Below are 19,613 nucleotides of genomic sequence, written 5' to 3' on the forward strand. Positions count from 1 at the left end.
CAAATAAAAATAGAGGGGTTGTATTTTTCACTGGATGATGTATTATAGAGCTATTATACCTTACATTAGTTGGTTTAATACTGCACTGCACAGAGCACCATATGGTGACATACAGAAATCCATTGGGTCAATTGTAAATAATACCATATACTTCATGTTCTTTCACATAGCATCCTGCATGTTGCTCTATATCTAAAAGGCCTAAATTTGGGGGAAAAATTCTTAACCCTCTTAAATGGCATCTGAACATTAAAGAACTCATCTTCTCGATTAGCTTCTCTTAGAAATCTTTCTGTATAACAAACAAATGATATGTCCGCCTCTCTACTTACAGTGATCGTGGTACTCTTCGTAGCCCTGCGAAGAGAGAATAAGGAACCCCTCATTGTCTTTGAAGAAGAAGACATTCGTGAAAATATAATAACTTATGATGATGAAGGTGGGGGAGAGGAAGACACAGAGGCTTTTGACATTGCTACCCTGCAAAATCCTGATGGGATTAATGGGTTTATTCCACGTAAAGATATAAAACCTGAATACCAATACTCACCACGAGATCTTGGAATAAGACCAGCTCCCAACAGTGTTGATGTTGACGATTTCATAAACACAAGGATACATGAAGCTGACAATGACCCAACAGCACCCCCCTATGATTCTATTCAAATCTATGGGTACGAAGGGAGGGGTTCCGTAGCTGGATCCCTCAGCTCTTTAGAGTCAGTCTCTACGGATTCAGATCTGGACTATGATTATCTACAGAACTGGGGACCTCGATTTAAGAAACTAGCGGACTTATATGGTTCCAAAGACACTTGTGAAGATGATTCTTAACGATAAAATACTAAATTTGGCCTTAAGAACTTTGTAATGTTCTCAAAAATACAGAGAAAGCATTAACAGGTATTTTTTTAAAGGAGAAAAAAAATTAAATAAAAGGCTTCTTCAACCTCTAATGGTTTACAGACGGAATTCCTTCCAAGGATCATAGTAGTGGTGGTGAATACTGTGAAAACCCTACAACCTGTGTTGAAGTTATTAGTTACCTAGGACAAAACCACTTGTAAAGTGCTGTTGATATGGGAAAGCATAAAGCAGGAAACACATGATTCTATGGGGGAATATTTTACAGTATGTAACGTAACCATCCAGACATAAGTCAAATAAAGCTTCCACAAATACGAAAGGATAACAGTTTTAAGCTGTAATGTCGCCTTAAACTATGGACACTTTATATGTAGTGCATTTTTAAACTTGAAAAGAAAAAAAAAATACAAAAAAACAATATAATATTCAGCCAGCTTCAACTCATATAATGTATGTACAGTAAAATGTACAATTATAATGTCTCTTGAGCATCAGACTTGTTACTGCTGATTCTTGTAAATCTTTTTTGCTTATAATCCCGTCTTAAAACTAATACGTGCCAGAATCGCACCCCTATTTCTATGTCATTTTTAATGTATCTATTTGTACAATTTTAAAATTCTTATTTTAGTATACATACAAAATATCAGTATTCTGACATGTTACAGCATCACACTTATATTTTATGAACATCGTACTGTTGCTTTAATATGTGCTTCAATATGAGAAGCAAACTTTGAAATAAAATTGACTTTTTTTTATTTCCGTTTTGTGATTTGTAGGTGTTTTCTACAAAGCTTCTAGTATTAGGTTTATTTTTAAAAATATTTTTAATTTTATATATTTTGTTCTTTATTTTTTAGAAATAAATACTCTGTTTAGTATGGTACTCAAAAACCAAGGCTAATACGTTTTGTATTTATATATATATATTTAGTATCTGTTTAGTATCATGTAATACTAATATAAGTAGTGTATATATATATATATATATATATATATTTTACCTTGACTAATACTTCTATATTTTCAGTAAAAATTCTAAAGTTACACAGACTGACATGATCAGAAAGGTTTCAGTTTACCCAAACTTACAAATTTAGCATCAAATTGACAAGTGTTTCCCCCAAAACACCTTGGCCTTCATTTATACCCCTGCACCAGATTTTTATCTGACTTTTCATGTTCCTTTCAGTGCAAACTACTTGTACATGCACTTATAAAGTGTCCGTGACACATTTGTGCACTATGCCTGGCGAAACACAAATTTCTGCACATAAACGGGCTTTCTGGTGGACAGTGGGACCGCGCGCCACATTTATTAATGCTTTTCCACGGAATTGTGTTGCACCAAAAAAAGTTGGTGAACTGCCGGAGCAATGCAGGGTACGCCACAATCATGAAGAACGTGCAACACAAATCATGAACCTGTCGTACCCTGCACACTACACAGGTAAACTGCTCCTTGTGCGATTTGCACTAGCTTTGATAAATGTGGGCCCTTGTTTTGCTGATTTCCTTAACTTATACTGCTGAATTTAGTAATCTTATATAAGTAAACAAGTAAGACCTGGTCTGTTGAAGGATTACAAGTGTGGTGCGCACTACACATGAAAGATTGACTATCACCTTGTGGCTTTCTACCTGTATCAACATAATTAGAGTTATGTTATTGTAGAAGGTGTAGAGTCACAGGGTGAATATCACTGCTCTAGACTTTTGGGGCTCCTCATGGTTTCACAGTGGTAGAGGTCTTGGCCTTGTTTGTTTCTGTTTTGTAGCACTGAAACAATGGGGCAGATTTATCAAGCTGTCTGAAAGACAGAATATTTTTAGTTGCCCATGACAACCAATCACAGCTCCCCTTTAAAATATTCATGATCACTGGTAAAATGAAAGCTGAGATGTGATTTATTCAGACAGCTTGATAAATCTGCCCCAATGTATTCTGTTCAGGTTCATTCCATTGCCAGAAATAGTTATCCCTCTTCTCCGTTGAAGGGCAAACCTAAAGTATATGTCTCCTACTTCCAAACAAACAGAAGTGTCTGCCATGAACCACTTTTTACAAAGAAATAAAATTAGGTTTCTACTTAAAATAGCCATTCTTCCCCAGTACTATATTCTATCCTGACAGGTTTCCTGTATGAAGGGTGGTGACATGTGGATGTCTGGGAGCAAGATGGAACACCTCACCTTGTTCAATCCTGGCCATCTTGTAACCTGGCCATAAGTCCTGTGAAAGGAGCCTGCCATGAGAGATTATAGCTCAGGTGATTAGTAGCTGTCTAATGCCCCCATATAGCATGTATTACAGAAAGATATTACACCTAGCTGAAGTGTTTCTAAAAGCAATGATTGTCATAATATTAAAAAGTAACCCAAACTGTGTAGTGTTCTGTGGCTTTGTTAGTCTTGGATTACTTGTCCTGATGTCTCTGTTTTTCATTTAACTTTTATAGAGTCCAGAACACATTAAAGAAATAATTTCATTCATTTACACCTTTTATCAGCATCTCTAAAAGACATAGAAATGTCTAGATACACTCTGTGATAAGCAATGATGGATGAGTGCAAATCTCAAGGAGGTGACATAGGTCAATAAAGAAATACTTCATTAAAGTGGAGTCTTCCTTTCTTGCATTAAACAGAAATTAGACTTTCTCGTATTATCATATTTTCCCTCAAATCCAGAATTGTGGTCATCTTATATAAAATTATCCATCCTTGGACTAAAATCGATTGGCCTGGTGCTTAACATGGTGGAGATATGTTTGTCTTTTTCTGTATGTTGGAAATCATATCATAAGGTCCGACTGTGCAATTCTCACAAAAATCCTGCAAAGAAGAGCCTTTCTCAGATTCTAAAGATCTAAGTTATCATTTTGAATGGTCAAGTTCATTATGAATGGAACACAAATGAATATGTTTGGAAAGAAAGAAGCTTCTTCTTCTGAAAAAGAGCATGACTTCATTACGCAAAATGTACAAAGTAAAAAAATGTGAAACAATATCCTCTGGGCAGACGAAATGGAGATGTTTGCCGATAATGTGAATCTACCAGGGCAAGGGGAACATAATCACTGGTGTGCGATGTGCTATCCTCACAAGTATAATGAGTATAAAGCTGATAATTTTTTTACTTGCATCTAAATCCATACATAATATAAACAGTATTTTGTGTTACTGATTTTTATAATACTGTAAAAAACAAAAGTTCCTATAATTACGTAGGGTCTTACCTTACCTACATCAATATATACATATTTTTAACATGCTTGTAAGGTAACTTGCGGGGATTAATACTATAATCAGAATATTTATAGCTATAGTTTTCTCTTTGGTAAAAGTTCTTTCACGGGCTCTCCTGGGACCCATGTCCCGGGTCGCAGGCACAGCTGTGTGCCTCTCTGTGCCTTCAGAGCCAGTCTGCAGCCTCACTCACCTTTCCTGGCTCCAGCGGCGGTCCCTGCGCTCCGGTGCGCGTCCCCATCTCCTAGTGTGCGCATGCGCTGGCTCTAAGATTTAAAGTTCCTGACTTTGCCCCTCTGCTGCCATCCCTGACCTTCCACTCTCCTTTTGACTCCGATCCCGCGCTGCCCGTCTTAACCTCCTTCCTGACCCCAACCATGATTCTGCCTCATGACTCTGTACCTCGCCTTGGCCACCACCGCAAGCAAAGTCGCGCCTGTGAAGCAACCTGGTGGTACCATACCACAACAAGTCCAACCCGCTTTGCAACGGGCTCTGGTGCAAACTGGGTGCCACTTAGACTCTGCTCCCAGGTGTCGGCTTACGTCATTGCTCACGGGGGCAAAGTGGGTCCACTTCCCGTGATCCTGACAGGAATTTGTAATTAATCTTTTCTTAAGCTGGTATAATTTATTTCACCTTTTTTGCTCTATAAATACAGACAATAATTTTGTAGCGACTGATCCCATCAGGCCCATCTTTTGGTACACCTAAAAGTTATTGCAGAGCTATCTGTAAGGTTCTCATCAAGGTTTCAGTAGATTTTCATCTCACGAAGAGTGTTGTCAACATGAATATGTTTATGCAGTTAAAACAATAAAACCTGTCTGGCCCTTTTAATATAATGAATATAGAATACTTAGCTGACCATTTGCTCTTTGACACATGTCTATTGGTAAATAATAAGTGACTGAACTGTTGCTTTCTAAGTATCTGAATTCATTTACAAACAACATCGACCAATATATTTCTAATAAAAAATTAAGATAATCCCTCAACATTATTAAAGGGGTATTCCCACTTCGGCAAATTAATGTTACTTTTTATATGGTAAAAAATTATACAATTTTACAATGTTTTTTCTGTAGCCATTCCTCACAATTTCCTATGTTTACTTCCTGAGGACAGAAATCTGATTATGACTACGGTCATATTTCTGTCAACTGGAAATGAACAATGAAGCTTATTATAGAATGGCAGCAAGCAGAGATCTAGAAGACCATGAAGAATTGATACAGAATATATATTGGAAATTTGTATAACTTTTTCATTATTCAAACAATATCTTTATTACTTGCTAAAATGGAAATAATCCTTTAACGAAAACAGATTTATAGTCATATACTTAGGTCTGATTCCAGGTTCCAGTAGGCCTCTGGGTGACAGTTCCTCAGTGGGCCCATTTGCAGTGAACCTTCATTTTGCCATTAAAAATTCAGAAACGAAAGCACTCTCCTGTTCCCTAATATATTCCCTAGTTATTCATCCCAAACAGCCCCCTCGTGGTTATTTTATATAAAGAACCCTCACGAGTACTTTTTATAAAGCCCCCTAGGGCCCCTATGAATTCATTAGATACAGACCCCCTCATCCCCATGAATTCCTTATATACAGCCTTTTTTGGGCCCCTCCAGCAGCTAAGGCCCCAGCAATTGCCCAGGTATGCCCAGTGCTGGCACCGACCTGGCATATACTTCTTGCCTTCTGCTGCAAATACTATTTGTACAGTCTAATTTCAGTAAAAAGCATCCACCAGGAGCGTAACTACAGTGATAGCAGCCATAGCAGCATCAGGGACCCCACCACCCAACCTGCTAAACTCAAGAATGGAAGATGTGTACCATTTTAAAAATATTATGCTTCATATTGTGTAACATAATGGGGCAGATTTACTTACCCGATCCTATTGCGATCCCACGGTGCGTTGTCTGATGAGGATTCTGGTCTTCCGCAATTCACTAAGATCATGCCCCCGAGTTCATGCATCCGTCGTTTCAGCGCTGAGATCCGTCAGAGTTCACCTGCTTCTTCCCGGTGCTTGTAAGTGCGCGTCTTGTGACACAATTCTAACTGTTAAAGCCTGCGCGCTGTCTGAATCCGTCAGGTTGTCCGACAGCCCGCCCCGATTTCTGTCGCGTGCAAGCCGGCGCTGATGCGCCAAAATCCGATCACGTGCCCCAAAATCCCGGGGCAATTCAACGCAAGCCGGAAATCGCCAGGAAACCCGATGAAAATGCATTCAACAAACCCTTAGTAAATGAGCCCCAATATGTATAAAACAGTGCACATCTTCCAGAGTATACAGCTGAGCTAGCATCACAGATAAGAAATGCCAGGTGAGGAGGAAGGCACAGTAGGACACTAGGACTAGGGACAATCCATCTCTACATCCTGCCCTCTACTTCTCCAATGTGGTCTGCAGCTACTGGGCCATGGGATAAGAAATCTGCCAGACAGTGACTATACACATATGTGTTTAAGAGTGTATAAATGTATGGAGGTGTAAAGTGTGTATATACTGTATGAATGTAAGGAATGTATCTATATTCTGTATGTGTATATGTGATATGTATATTCTTTTGTGTGTATATGCTGTATGGGTGTATATGGTATGTAAATGCTGCATGTGTATGTGCATATGCTATGGAACTAATCCAATAGAAGTAGAAAGATATTTGGCTATCAACTTTGTTAAAATGTAAACTTTTATTTCAGCATGATGATATCCTGGCATAGACAGGAGAGATGGAGTTTGTAGCAGGGATGATATACAACACTTCTTTCTCTCAAGAAGGTCTGAGCACCGCCACCTCTGTTACCTCTGCTTCACATAAACATAATTGATTTGCCTGGCTGGAATAATCACACAAATCTATATATAGACGGATAGTGCCCCTGAACTTCTCTGTTTTTGCTAGATATTAGGAACTGCTGGGCATGACTATTAGGCAGGGCATGCCATTAAGATTGGAGATACAGGCTGGCCTACATGTAGAAATGGAACACAGAACTATCAAAAGTGATATACCAGTGCTTATCTCTTTTCAGATAAGTGTGAATTAGTCATCTTTGATTGTTCCACCCCCAGCCCCATTTCTATCAAAGTTAGACCGTTTAGCTGTTTATGGAAAAAAGCAGGCAATTTTTATGTAAGCTTGGATGTTTCCTTGTATTTCATTGAATATTTTATTAAGTATTTTGAAGACGTCCTTATTTACGGTAATTCTACAACCATTTTATATTTCCATGTCTGTTAAATTCAATGACAATTATTATTTTCCTTATATAAGTGAAATCTCATCTTTTTTAGGCAATATTTGAAACATTAAAATCTAATATTCCCAGTTACTATATTCGTATAGTAAAGGTTAATGATATACTGCCAACTTCTTGATTTGTCTATTTATTTCATTTTTCAAATAAATATAATAAGGGGGCTTTAAGAAAAAACGCCAGTAGCTTATCTCTTATGGCGCTCACATAAACTTAAAAATAGTAGGGAATAAAAATGATTTCTTTGTGGTTTGGATCAGGAGAGGTCAACCTGTCTAGCCTTTGTTGAGTGCGGATTAAAAATTATTTTGATACTTGGGAAAGGATTACTGGTTGTGAAATATTCTGAAATCCTTTAAGAGACGTTTAAAATCCCAGTTAAGTGAGAGGTTAGAATTTTACAGCAAGAAAAGAAACATGAATTGAGAAAAAGATATGTTTCTTCATCCGTATAATGAAAACAGAGAATATTCTAGCTTATAAAAAACTATTATTACTCTCTGCACTGCAAGCGATTAGAAAAGGTACAACTGGCTACAGCGAGAACATTACCATAATTTAACAAAACTGTGTGCAAAATGTATACAAATGCATCACCATGACACTTATTAAAGGGCTTTTCCAGGAATGACTATCGATGACCTAGGGAATAAATATGCCAACCCATTAAACATCATGGGATTAGGTCAACTTGACCTCAAAGCTACCAGCTACCTAGCTAGGCATCTCCCTTAACATCAAGCATTACTTTTGCAGAAAGCCTAATCACCTGATGCAGGACATTAGTCAAATCAGTATATATATATATATTCCATAAGAAACAGACTCTCATCTGTGGACTTGGTTGTTTCAATGTTTTTGCATCTCATTAGCACAGCATAGGGAAGAGGTTTGGGTGGATGAGAGGTTAAAATAGAAGCTATTCTCCTTATGGCTAATATTTATAACACAGGGGGAATAACATAGCTGCAGTAACAACCACTACATAAAACAGCTCAATGCTCTCTTTATGCAGCTCCAAATCATTGCTCAGTGTGGTGGAACACTTACAGCCCCCCAATCAATTATTGATAGTCTACTTGGTTAATGCAAATAGACCTTCTATAGAAAAAACCTGGAAAACCCCTTTAAGCACTTTAGATTAATTTCTACATTCTTGAATCAAGAAGCCTTATTCAGAAGACTTGTTCAGAACAGTATTGGACTAGAATAAATAGACCACAACAGATAAAACTTGTTGGGCATATTAATAAAGCAACATGCACACACAGCAAAATCTGTTTGCGACCATTTGACATTGGTGGTTGAGCACCACTCACACTAACAGTGTCAATAGAAAAAGATTGTCAGAGCAGGAACAGGACCTACTGCATTTTTTGTAATTCAGGCAGTTGGCCTACACAAAGCACGATGTATGCAACAGCCGTGGGCTTGAGTCCATATAGTAATGGAATGTGGGATGGCCCTATAACATGTTCAGTATGAGGTTTTCCAAAAAGAAAAATTTTTCTTCAAATGCCTTTCTCCATATTTAGCACAAGTCAATTTTAAGAAACTTTTACCACTTGTCATTGTCAACACAGTGCATTCATTTCTTATACTGCATTTGAGAGAGGGATATCAGAACCATTGTGCATTTATGGCGCAGAACCAGTGTTGTGTTCCCTGCTGTAGGTAGCTGAAAGGAACTCTGAATAGAAAAGAGTGCTAAAAGTAAAAAAAATAAGAAATCCTATGTTTCTCCTATGTTTCTCCCAGGAAAATTGATGTGGTCCTGAACCGGTTAAAAACATGCATCTACTAGCCCAATAATGATAATTTACAATTGTAATACTTGTACCTTGTCCTTAAATATCAGACAAGAGGTACATTCTGTTCTTACAATTGATGTAAGAAAACAAGAGGCATCAGTATGAATGTTGTATTTTACATGACAAAAATAAAGTCTTAAAAATGTCATTTTGATTTGTAAGAACCACAGTAAGTACATTCTGACCCAAACCAGAATTCAACAAGGATAATTATGCTAAAAAACGGTCAGTTAAAAATATATAAAAACACATCTTTTGTGGTCAGGAAAATACAATAATGATAATAATATGTTAAAACTGGTATTCACATGAATATATCCTGCTGGTTCCTGCAGTAACTTTTACTTTAACCTTTTGCTATACCATTTAAAAAACAGCCTGAAAATATGTTGAAAATAAAATGTAGTTTAAACTTTGAATTCATCTACAAATACCGAGGTTTAATACACAAATCTTGTCTGAATTTTGAATTTAATTTAGGACAACTGTCTAGTTCAATGCACACCTCCACTGCAAGAAAAACATGGCTCATTCTATTAGCGGTTTATTTGGAAACCCACATTTTCTAATTTTACCATTGAAAGAATGGTTGGCCTAGGATGCAATGGTTTTACTGCTAATTGCATTTGAGCCAAGCTGGGTATATAGTCAGGCTTAAAACCTAATTAGCAACTTCTTATTAAGGAGATCCGAATTAGGCTACATGCATATAAACATGTTTTGATGTTGACAATATTGGCAAAAACACAACTCCATGTATTTCAATATGTTCATACACACGGCTTTGGTATTTTCACAACCCAACTTTGGAGTCACAAATTATAGAGCAGACCTTATTCCTGCCCATGTTTTTTGCCTGGGCAGACAATTTCTACTGTCAGTGAAAGACCAAGCCTATGGCAGATGGCCACTAGTAACGTACCATGAGTCTTTTGTTCATGATCAATATTGTTTGTGTAATATCGTTAGGGTGACAAACCTTGGCTGATTACATGCTGACTTCCTGTCAACAAACAATAGCAGCAGCTATTACAAGCTACCGACAGATAAGTTCTTTATCTGGGGAGGGGGAGGAAGTCACATCAGATTACATTGTGTGTAATATGGATCTCATCATCTCATCTCTGATCTGTCTCATTTCTCTTTCTATGTTAGATACTTGTACAATGTTTAATAGGTAAATGAAAAAGTATATAAACCTTGTACCATGATAAATCTAACCACACTGTCAGCACATAGAACTAGATGGATCATAATGTGTCTGCTTAGAGAGTCCCGGCCCACACCCTGGAATTTTACATTGACCATCTCTGAGTGATGGGAGCTAAAACAGCAATATAGTAAGGGGTTAACAATGATCATTATTGTGTAAACTTCAGTATTGGATTGAAATTTGCGAATTTTTTTTTTTGTGAGCAAACCCCTTTAGAGTTTTTTTATGCTTTGTCATTAAGGGGTTTAATGAACCTTTTCTCTATTGCATTTGACATGTGGGTCTGCACAAGATAAAGAAAAGGAGTCTTTACCCACAAGGCCTATCCCTATGCCCCCGGCATCCGCCACCTGAGAGGAGGAGGTGTTTTCTACTTAGGCTGCCTGGGCACACGGGTACTTCCACAACCCCCCTACCCTTGCAGAAAGGAGGAGGGAGCATAGCCTGTCTCTGCCCAGGCCCCCAGTGATGTTTCCCCTCATCCACTCCCTCCCTGACCCCGCCCACCTAGTTTGCCCGCTGTCACATGACCCGGCTCGCCGGGCAACATCTACAAGGACGAGTGGAGCGTGGTGCAGAAGAAAAGTACCAAGTCTGGTAAGTATATATATTGTACGAGTGTGTGTTAATGCTGTGTATATGCTGCCTGCCCTCACTTACCTCTCCTGGCTCCTGTCTGTGCTCCGGCTCCCGGCGTGTAGGCCGCACGCCTCCTTGCCTGCAGTCGCACGCTCTCACCACTAGAAGGCGCGCACGCGGACTTCTTTAGCCTTAAAGGGCCAGCGTCCTCCTGATTGGCTCCTGCTAATCTGGCTCGCCCTTATAATCCGGCACCTCCCTTCTCTCCCTGCCGGATCTTCTCCTAGGATTCCTATGGTTTCCATGCCAGGCTTCCCTAAGCCATTCCTGTGAAGAGAAAGCCCAATAGCGTTTCCAGACGCTTTCCTGTGTTCTCCAGCGTTTCCAGACGCCTCTGTGTCTCCTGTCTCCAGCGTTCCCATACGCTCCTGGTGTGTCCTGTCTTCCAGCGTTTCCAGACGACTCTGTGTCTCCTGTCTCCAGCGTTCCCATACGCTTCCTGCTGTGCCTTCCAGGGTTCCAGTCCAGCGGTGTCTGCAGTCCGTGCCAGTGTCACCAGTGTTGCTGCTGTCATCCCAGGCTTGGACTGTTTCCTGCACATCCCTGTACCTTGGCTGCCATCGAGGGCCTCATACCATCTCCTGCGGTGGTCCAGAGGGTCCACTGGTCCACAGACTCCTCCCTTCGGACTCTTCCCATAGAGACTTTTTCCGTTGTCTGTGTGACCCGTTACACTGTGTATATGCTGAATGTGTGTGTGTATATACTATATATATTTGTTTATGATTTCTGTATATTGTATGTATGTGAGTATGTTCTGTATGTGTATGTATATAATATAATGTCATATAATTGTATGTATATGCAGTATGTGTTTATGTGGTGTGTTTCTACTGTATGTATATTTGTATATAGGGTGTGTATATACTGTATGTCTATATTTATAATGTGTTTAGAATGTACATGTACTATATAGAATGTGTGTATACGATGTGTATATACGTATACATGGTGGAATTTATCACTGCTTCCGCGCCAGTTTTCTGCGCACTGCTCCCTATGCAGCTGGATACTCTTAGGCCTTTTGATGTATCTGGCATGTGGCGCCGGCACATCTTATTTATATGCCGAGTTCTACCTGGCATAGAAATAAGCATTACCAGAGACTATTCATGTGTGAAGTCACTTCCTGCAGCGAGTGTGGGTTCTTGTGCCCAATGTGGACCATTCCCCGGCTGGTTGCGCCCCCTTCACCCCTTTCCTCCCTGCTGCGGAGGTGGCGGAAAGGGGGAAATAATCACAAGTGCTAACGATAGGCTGGCATTTGTGATTATTTCAAAGCTTCTATGCGTTGTGTTCTGGCACAGAAGCCCTGATAAACAAGCCACTATGATTTTTTATATAATGTATGTATTAGTATATAAATGTGTGCGTATGGATATATTTTGTTGAGGTAGTAGCGGTCCCCATGCTGAAATCTGGTATGGGACCCAGCCTCACCTAGTTACGACCCAGGCCAGCACTATCCTCTGCCTCCGATTCGTCCACTCTGCTGTACAATTTGCCTGGGGTGAAGTAACTTTCCTGCCCAGTCCTCCTCTCTCCTGAGGCTCCTCAAGCTGTCGTCTCCAGAGTCCTAGCCCACCCCATCCCCTAGGTAAAATCTATGGGGGCGTTATGCCTATGTGTGTACCTTTTTATGGGGTCCTGGCTTTATATAGTATCTATGAGGGAGTTCTACCTGTATTTACTATCTAGAGGGGTCGGGGTGCTGCCTGTATATGCTCTTTATGGACGGGGTTCCTAGCTGTATATACTATCAATGGTGGGGGGAGGGATTCTTCCTGTACATGATATCTATGGGAGGGGGTGTACTCCCTATATATACTTTCTATTGGGGGAGGGTACTTCCTCTAAATACTATCTATGAGGGATCTTGCCTGTATATACTATCTATGAGGGGTGCCTGCCTGTATATACTATCTATGGGGGTCTTGTCTTTATATGCTATCTATTGGGGTCTTGCCTGTATATACTATAATTGGGGGGTGGTCCTGCATGCATATACTATCTATGAGCAACACCTACCTGTATATACTATCTGTGATAGGGTCTGGCTGTATATACTATCTATATTTTAATTAGGCTATATATAGGATGTTTTATTTGTGTTGTAAGTTTTGTTGTTTGGAGTATATATTATCCTGTTGACATTATACTGTAAATGACTGTGGCATATTTGGGTGCACAGTGCGGAAATGTGCTGCACGGAGCTAAAGACAACTGTTGGTTAATTCAGCAGTGATAAACCATAGGGGGGAGAAATTGTAATGAATTCCTCTTTATGATGGAATAGATCATATCCTGTAAAGGTACTAGATGCCACTGATCTGTGTCAATAACTTTGGTGACCCGGATGTAGCAGGCATCAGGGATCCGTTGCAGAGGAGGGGGCGCCATTTCCATTTTTCGCCTCAGGCAGCAGAAAGTCTAGCATCAGCCCTGGGGAGCAGTGAGCATTAAACTTTTTTTTTTATTACTGCTGCTGTAAATGATGTGGAAGCATGTAGTACTACAATTTTGTCTCTCTCTCTCTCTGCATGGTTTGAGTAGAAATAGAAGTGCCTCCCGGGCTTTATGTTTATATTATTCACTCCCATGTAAATGGTGGGGAGCCTGCTCCCTGTCTCCTCTTGCAGATAGAACTGTTTCCATACATCTATGGTAATTTATATAGGTGCAGAAAGTACAGCCTTCCAGCCTTTCCTGGTGAGTAATGTAGACACAAGTAGCAATGTCTCCCTGTCTTTCTATCTAAATAATGTGGATATGTGCACCTGATTGTGCTAAAAACATAGGGGGTTAAACTTGTTCCTTGAGGCCATTTTGAGGAAACCACAATACTGTTTGCTGTTTAGGTGGAAGGGTCTTAAATGACATTATTAAAGGTCACAGAACTGTCTTTAACACTATTGCTGTTTAAGCTGAAGGTGCTCCGTGATGAAAAGCGACCATTTCACACCATGTGATATTTAACTACAAGCAAACAATAAAAGAGTGGAAAGAAAAAGAGACAGACTCTAAAGATCAATACTTCATTCTCTATTGTACTTTTCCAGTCAAAGGTGCTTTAAGTCTGCCACTAAAACATTCTTTGACACTGCCTGCATCACTTGAGAGGCAGAAAATAGCACCACTGAATGCAGAATTGTTCCCGGTAATACATGCCATTGCTGATGATACCTTTCACATTATCCGTCACATTGATGGAACCTATTGTATCCTTGTAGATTCCAGCTATAAATTGAATATAGTAGCTAACATTTTCTTTACCACTAGTCACATAGTGAGAGGCTTATATACCGTTATATGGTATTATATATAGTAACCCAGTCTTTTAGGCTTTTTATGTCCCTGCTATATGGATTGGTTTGAGTGTTACAAAGTGATCTTTTGCAAGACGTTATCCGACTTGAGGGCACACACGAGAGCTTACCATTCTCTATGGAATTTTATGATGCTTTTAACCTTTGTCTTGATATCTTAGCAATGCACTCCCAGGAAGCTTTGTGCTGTCTCTTATCTATCCAATTCATAAAAATGTGTCACTGTGTCTTAGGATACCATTAAGCTGTATCTTCGTTCTGGCATTTTAGTGGTTTGCTGTGCCGTTGATGAGCACTTGGTGGTCTGTGCTTGAACACAAAGGAGAGATTTATCTTTTATCAAAAATCGTTTTGTTTAAACGCCCCGTTGAGCTTTTGTTTCTCTTGTTGCACAATACAGGTCTGATGGCTATAGAATACTTTGAAAGAAACACTAACACTATTAATTTTCAAGTAAAATAATATACCTGGGTCTATAGATAAGGAAATGAAAAGGGGAAAATTACTTCTGCAAGCAAAATAATCTTTATACAAACTTTATACAAACACAAGAAAAACAACAAGAAAAAAATCATATTATATATATATATATATATATATATATATATATATATACATAGCTGATGATAAGAACATCCCTGATCCCCAGAGACAGGGGTGTTACTACTGCTGTAGGAGCGGTAGCGGCTGCTATAGGGCACCTTCTGTGGTTGCCCTTTTACAACCAGGGTCCTCTGGGCCATCCACCTCATCCACTGTCCATTGCCCTCCATATATATATATATATATATATATATATACTACGGTACTATATTTTTTGGAAGGGGGCCCCAGCTAAAAGTTTGCTATGATGTCTTGTTATGCCCCTGCCCAGAGATATATCTATTGTAACCCTAGCTTGGACTTTTAGAGTATATAATATGTTTGATGTCTTTATATAATGTAATAATAAGAATGAACTGTATTTTATCTTTATAAAATTATTTTTATGAATTAATTCCCCCCCCTGACCCTTTTCTACAGTGAAAATGCACAACAGAAAAATCACATACTAATATTGCTTACTAAATGTCATATACACCGAGTAAAGAAAAATATAGCTTTAAGTGACCTACATAACAGAGGCTGATATATAATAATAATTTGGTCCGTAGGCATAAGAGATGCCAGAACTCTTATCACAAACCTGTTGGGTTCTTCCTCATACATACCCACACCCTTATTTTGAGAAGTGGTGAACAGGATGCAAAATCACATCTATTATTTTGTGCCAGTTTGCTGACTTTGCGCTGAAAAGAATGTCTCTTGAGCTTGGACCAGTACTTAAAATTTTTTTTCACCAGTTCAAAGGTTCTAGTAAAGGGGCCTATTAGTGCTTTGTCAGTTTGTGACACATTTAATACAGTGACTCGATAGAATTGTGTTGGAGACATTGGGGGTCATTTACTAAGGGTCCGATTACCACATTTTCGTCGGGTTTCCCGTATTTTTCCGTTTTGCGATGTTTTTCCCTGAATTGCCCCAGGATTTTGGCGCACGCGATCAGATTGTGGCGCATCGGCTTTCACGCGACGAAAATGGGGGGGCATGGCCGTCGGAAAACCCGACGGATTCGGAAGAATTTTGTAAAAAAATGTGTCACTTGACACGCGCTTACCTGCACCCAGGATAGGATAGTGAACTCCAGCGGAGTCCAGTGGACTTCAGCGCAGCAGCGACACCTGGTGGACATCGGGCGCACTACCTTAGTGAATCGCCGGAAGACCCGAATGCTCCATGGAGAACGCGACAGGACCGGGTAAGTAAATCTGCCCCTGTATGTTTAAGGTGCACCTGAAAAAAGATTGTACACATTTCCAGAGCAGTGTGCCAGTATTCAATAAGCTAGTGCAACCTGTGCATTCATGAGGCAAACTGTACTTTCTGCAGTTGCCTCACTTTTGAGAAATCTGGGCCAATATGGCACAATTTACTTGGTGTGTACCACAAAATGTGACTTTGTATGCCTTAGGATGCAAGGCCTAATAACTTTTCCCTAAAAAATAAAGGCCTCAGTTTTTGTTGCTTCCTTTTTGTGCAGATTTTGCCCCAATGGCCCACATTTAATAAAGTATTTGTGCCAGTTTTCTGTCAGACTATGCACCAGAAAGAACATGCTAACTGCTTGCACATGTATTTAAGTGTACGCAGCAGATTTGTGTCATGGCTGCACTGTGCCTGCCACACCACAAATTTATGCCCCTAAAGAGCCATCCCAATGCAACATTGGTCTGTGCACCACATTTATTACCGAAACTCGTCAGAATTGTGCCACACGCTCTATGTTAATGGTGCACTAAAAAAGTTGGTGTACACCTCCCCAGTGTCACGGGTGCCCCTGCAACCCATATCCCGGTGCCCCCGGAGCCCCGTGATGTCCGCGCTTCGGCACCCGCGTTCCCATCTCCTAGGACACCCCCGTGCCGCCTCTGCGATTATCCTGATTTCCTGTTGTGACCTCGAATCCATTCCTGACCTTGCTCCTGTGCTGTCCATCCTGACCTTCTGCTACGTCCCCAGCTCCAATTCCTTGCTGTCTGACCTGACCTTCTGCTACGTCCCTGACTCGGATACCGTGCTGCCCATGCTGACCTCCTGCCTGTCCCCAACTATGAGATTGTCTGCCGTTCCCGTACCTCGACCTTGGCTACCACTGCAGACAAGACACGCCTTTGGAACGACCTGGTGGTACCATTTTGCAGCAAGACCATCCTGCTTTCCGGCGGGCTCTGGTGGAGACCAGGTGCCACTTAGACTCCAGTCCCAGGTGTTGGCTTGTGTCATCATCTGCGGTGGTTCAGAGGATCCACTACCTCCGATCCTGACACACTTTTATTGAATTTGGCACACTGCACACGCCACAGGCAAATTTGCGTGGATTTCCTCCCACACTCCAAATATGCTGTTATGTTGATTAGGTTGTGAGCCTCAATTGGGGACAGGAACCGTTTTGGAACGCTCTGTACAGCTCTGCGTAATCTGTGTGCACTATATAAAGAAAGGAATTATTTTTATTAAGCTCCGGGCTGGATTAAGGTTGGGGGAAGGGGGGGGGGGCTTGGCGAAAAATCTGGTAGGGGCCCCCAGTGAATGTAGTCCAGACAGGGAACAGCCATTGCTGTACAGTCTCCCCAGTAATCACTATATACAGCATCCAGTATTCACTATATACAGCCCCCCAGCCAGCAACCACTATATACAGCTCCCCCAGCAATCACTATATACAGCTCCCCAGTAATCACTGTATACTGCTCCATGTAATCACTGTATAGGGCTCCCCCAGCAATCATTATGTACATCCCCCCCCCAGCAATCACTATATACAGCCCCCCCAGCAATCACTGTGTATATACCCCTATCAAAAACTATATACAGCACCCAGTAATCACTATATACAGCTCCCACAGTTATTACTGTATATAGCCCCCAGTAATCACTGTATCCAGTCCCCAGCAATAACTATATACAGCCTCCCAACATTACCTATATAGAGTCCCACAGAATTGAATATATACAGCCCCCTATAATAACTATATACAGCTCCTCTATAATAACTATATACAGCCTCCCTATAACTATATACAGTCTTCTATAACTATATACAGTCCCCTATAAAAACTATAAAGTCCCCTATCATAACTATATACAGTTCCGTATATTAACTATATACACCCCCTATAATAACTGTATACAACTTATTGTTCCCTAGCTCTGCCATACACTGAAGTATGGGCAGATTGGATGGATACGGCCCGGGGAGCCCGGACCCAAATACAGTGTGGGCAATTTGGCGGGGGCTACTTTAAGGACAAATTGGTGTGGGCCCCTGGGCGCACACCCCCCTATAATCCAGCCCTGATTAAACTACACCTAGTGCAGTTTGCACTAGTTTTGATAAATGTGGACCGGTGTTTGTTGAACCAAAAGACTTATCAAAGAATTATCCACTTCTGGCTTTGGATTAGCAAAAAATGATACTAATAAAGGGTCAACTGCGTGTGTATTTGTAGGTTTGTGCTGCATGCCTTCATTAGAGATGTTACTGTTACCATGCACAGATATACATCAGTAATGCACCATTTTTACCATCTTGTTTTGCAACAAATTTACAACAAATGGAATGTAACAGATTTTCTGCCACTGAAATTTTGCAGTGTTATGGTCCTGTGTATTTAAAGAGAACCTACTGACAGTCTCCTTTTCAGTTTTCTATTTTTAATATGGAGTTGGGCTGATTCATCCATCAGAATACTTTTAGAACACACAAATGTCAGTAGAATATAGAAATGTCATGGAGATATTGACCTTTACATATACAATGCATGCAAACAGATTTGATCATCCAATCTAATTTTATGATTTTTCCTTCAATTGTACAGGATTAGGTTTTATTTGAATGAAATATCACACACTATTGCATTTTATTTTATTGTGTATGAGTTATATTCAATTTCAGTTGACTACAATATTAGACATGCTATTCATGGATTATAAGCTATGTCTTCGACATAAGACATTATTATATGTCACAATTACAGCTTCATATGTAACAGTGTCATGGTTGGATGTTAGATGTTATTAACAAACATCTAGTTCCAGTAAAGTATTGTAATCCAGTGCAAGGTCCTTGCTCAGGTACATAGCCAGGCCATAGAAGAGTTAATAAATTGGACAGAAGACATACCAGATGTGAAAGGCAAAATAGCAAATAGGGAGTCTATATTCATAATATTCAGCACAACAAAGTATGCTTTACAGACAGAACAGAGATGAGCTGCAAGCAAACCAACCTTTTGTATTCACAGAATTGTAAAACATGCTTAAGTTAAAGTATGTAGAAGTCAGAGATCAACTGTACACATGAAGAACTGGTTTTAAAGGAAGTCTAATGCCTCCCCATGCATTTTATGTTGGAACATTACAATCTGTATGTTGAGACAGTTGGTGAATCACATGATCATCCCTGTCACTATCATCCTTGCCTGGACTATTTCCCGATCAATCAGTTAAGCAGGACATTTGTCTTGTGGGAAGCATGGGGTCACACTATAATAATAGGAAAGAGATTTGGTTAGGGAAAACCCTTCTGCAGGCTTTGAGGACACACCTTTCGTACACCAACTGCATCATTAGCATAATGATTTAGCTGAGAATGTTTTGGAAATGTAATATAAATGTACAGAAATAACAAAG

General features: G+C 40.0%; 1 protein-coding gene across 1 annotated transcript in view; it reads left to right on the forward strand.

The window, feature by feature from the left end:
* The window catches only part of CDH11 (cadherin 11), a 98,562-nt gene extending 96,934 nt beyond the window's left edge, over positions 1 to 1,628 (forward strand). The window contains exon 12 of the mRNA XM_072117491.1: positions 335 to 1,628. Within this exon, the coding sequence (XP_071973592.1) occupies positions 335 to 834 (500 nt within the window). The 3' untranslated portion in view covers positions 835 to 1,628. The remainder of the gene's footprint in view (positions 1 to 334) is intronic.
* The last annotated feature ends 17,985 nt before the right edge of the window (positions 1,629 to 19,613 follow it).

Source organism: Engystomops pustulosus, chromosome 7, assembly GCF_040894005.1.
Source record: "Engystomops pustulosus chromosome 7, aEngPut4.maternal, whole genome shotgun sequence".
In the NCBI taxonomy this organism is placed as follows: domain Eukaryota; kingdom Metazoa; phylum Chordata; class Amphibia; order Anura; family Leptodactylidae; genus Engystomops; species Engystomops pustulosus.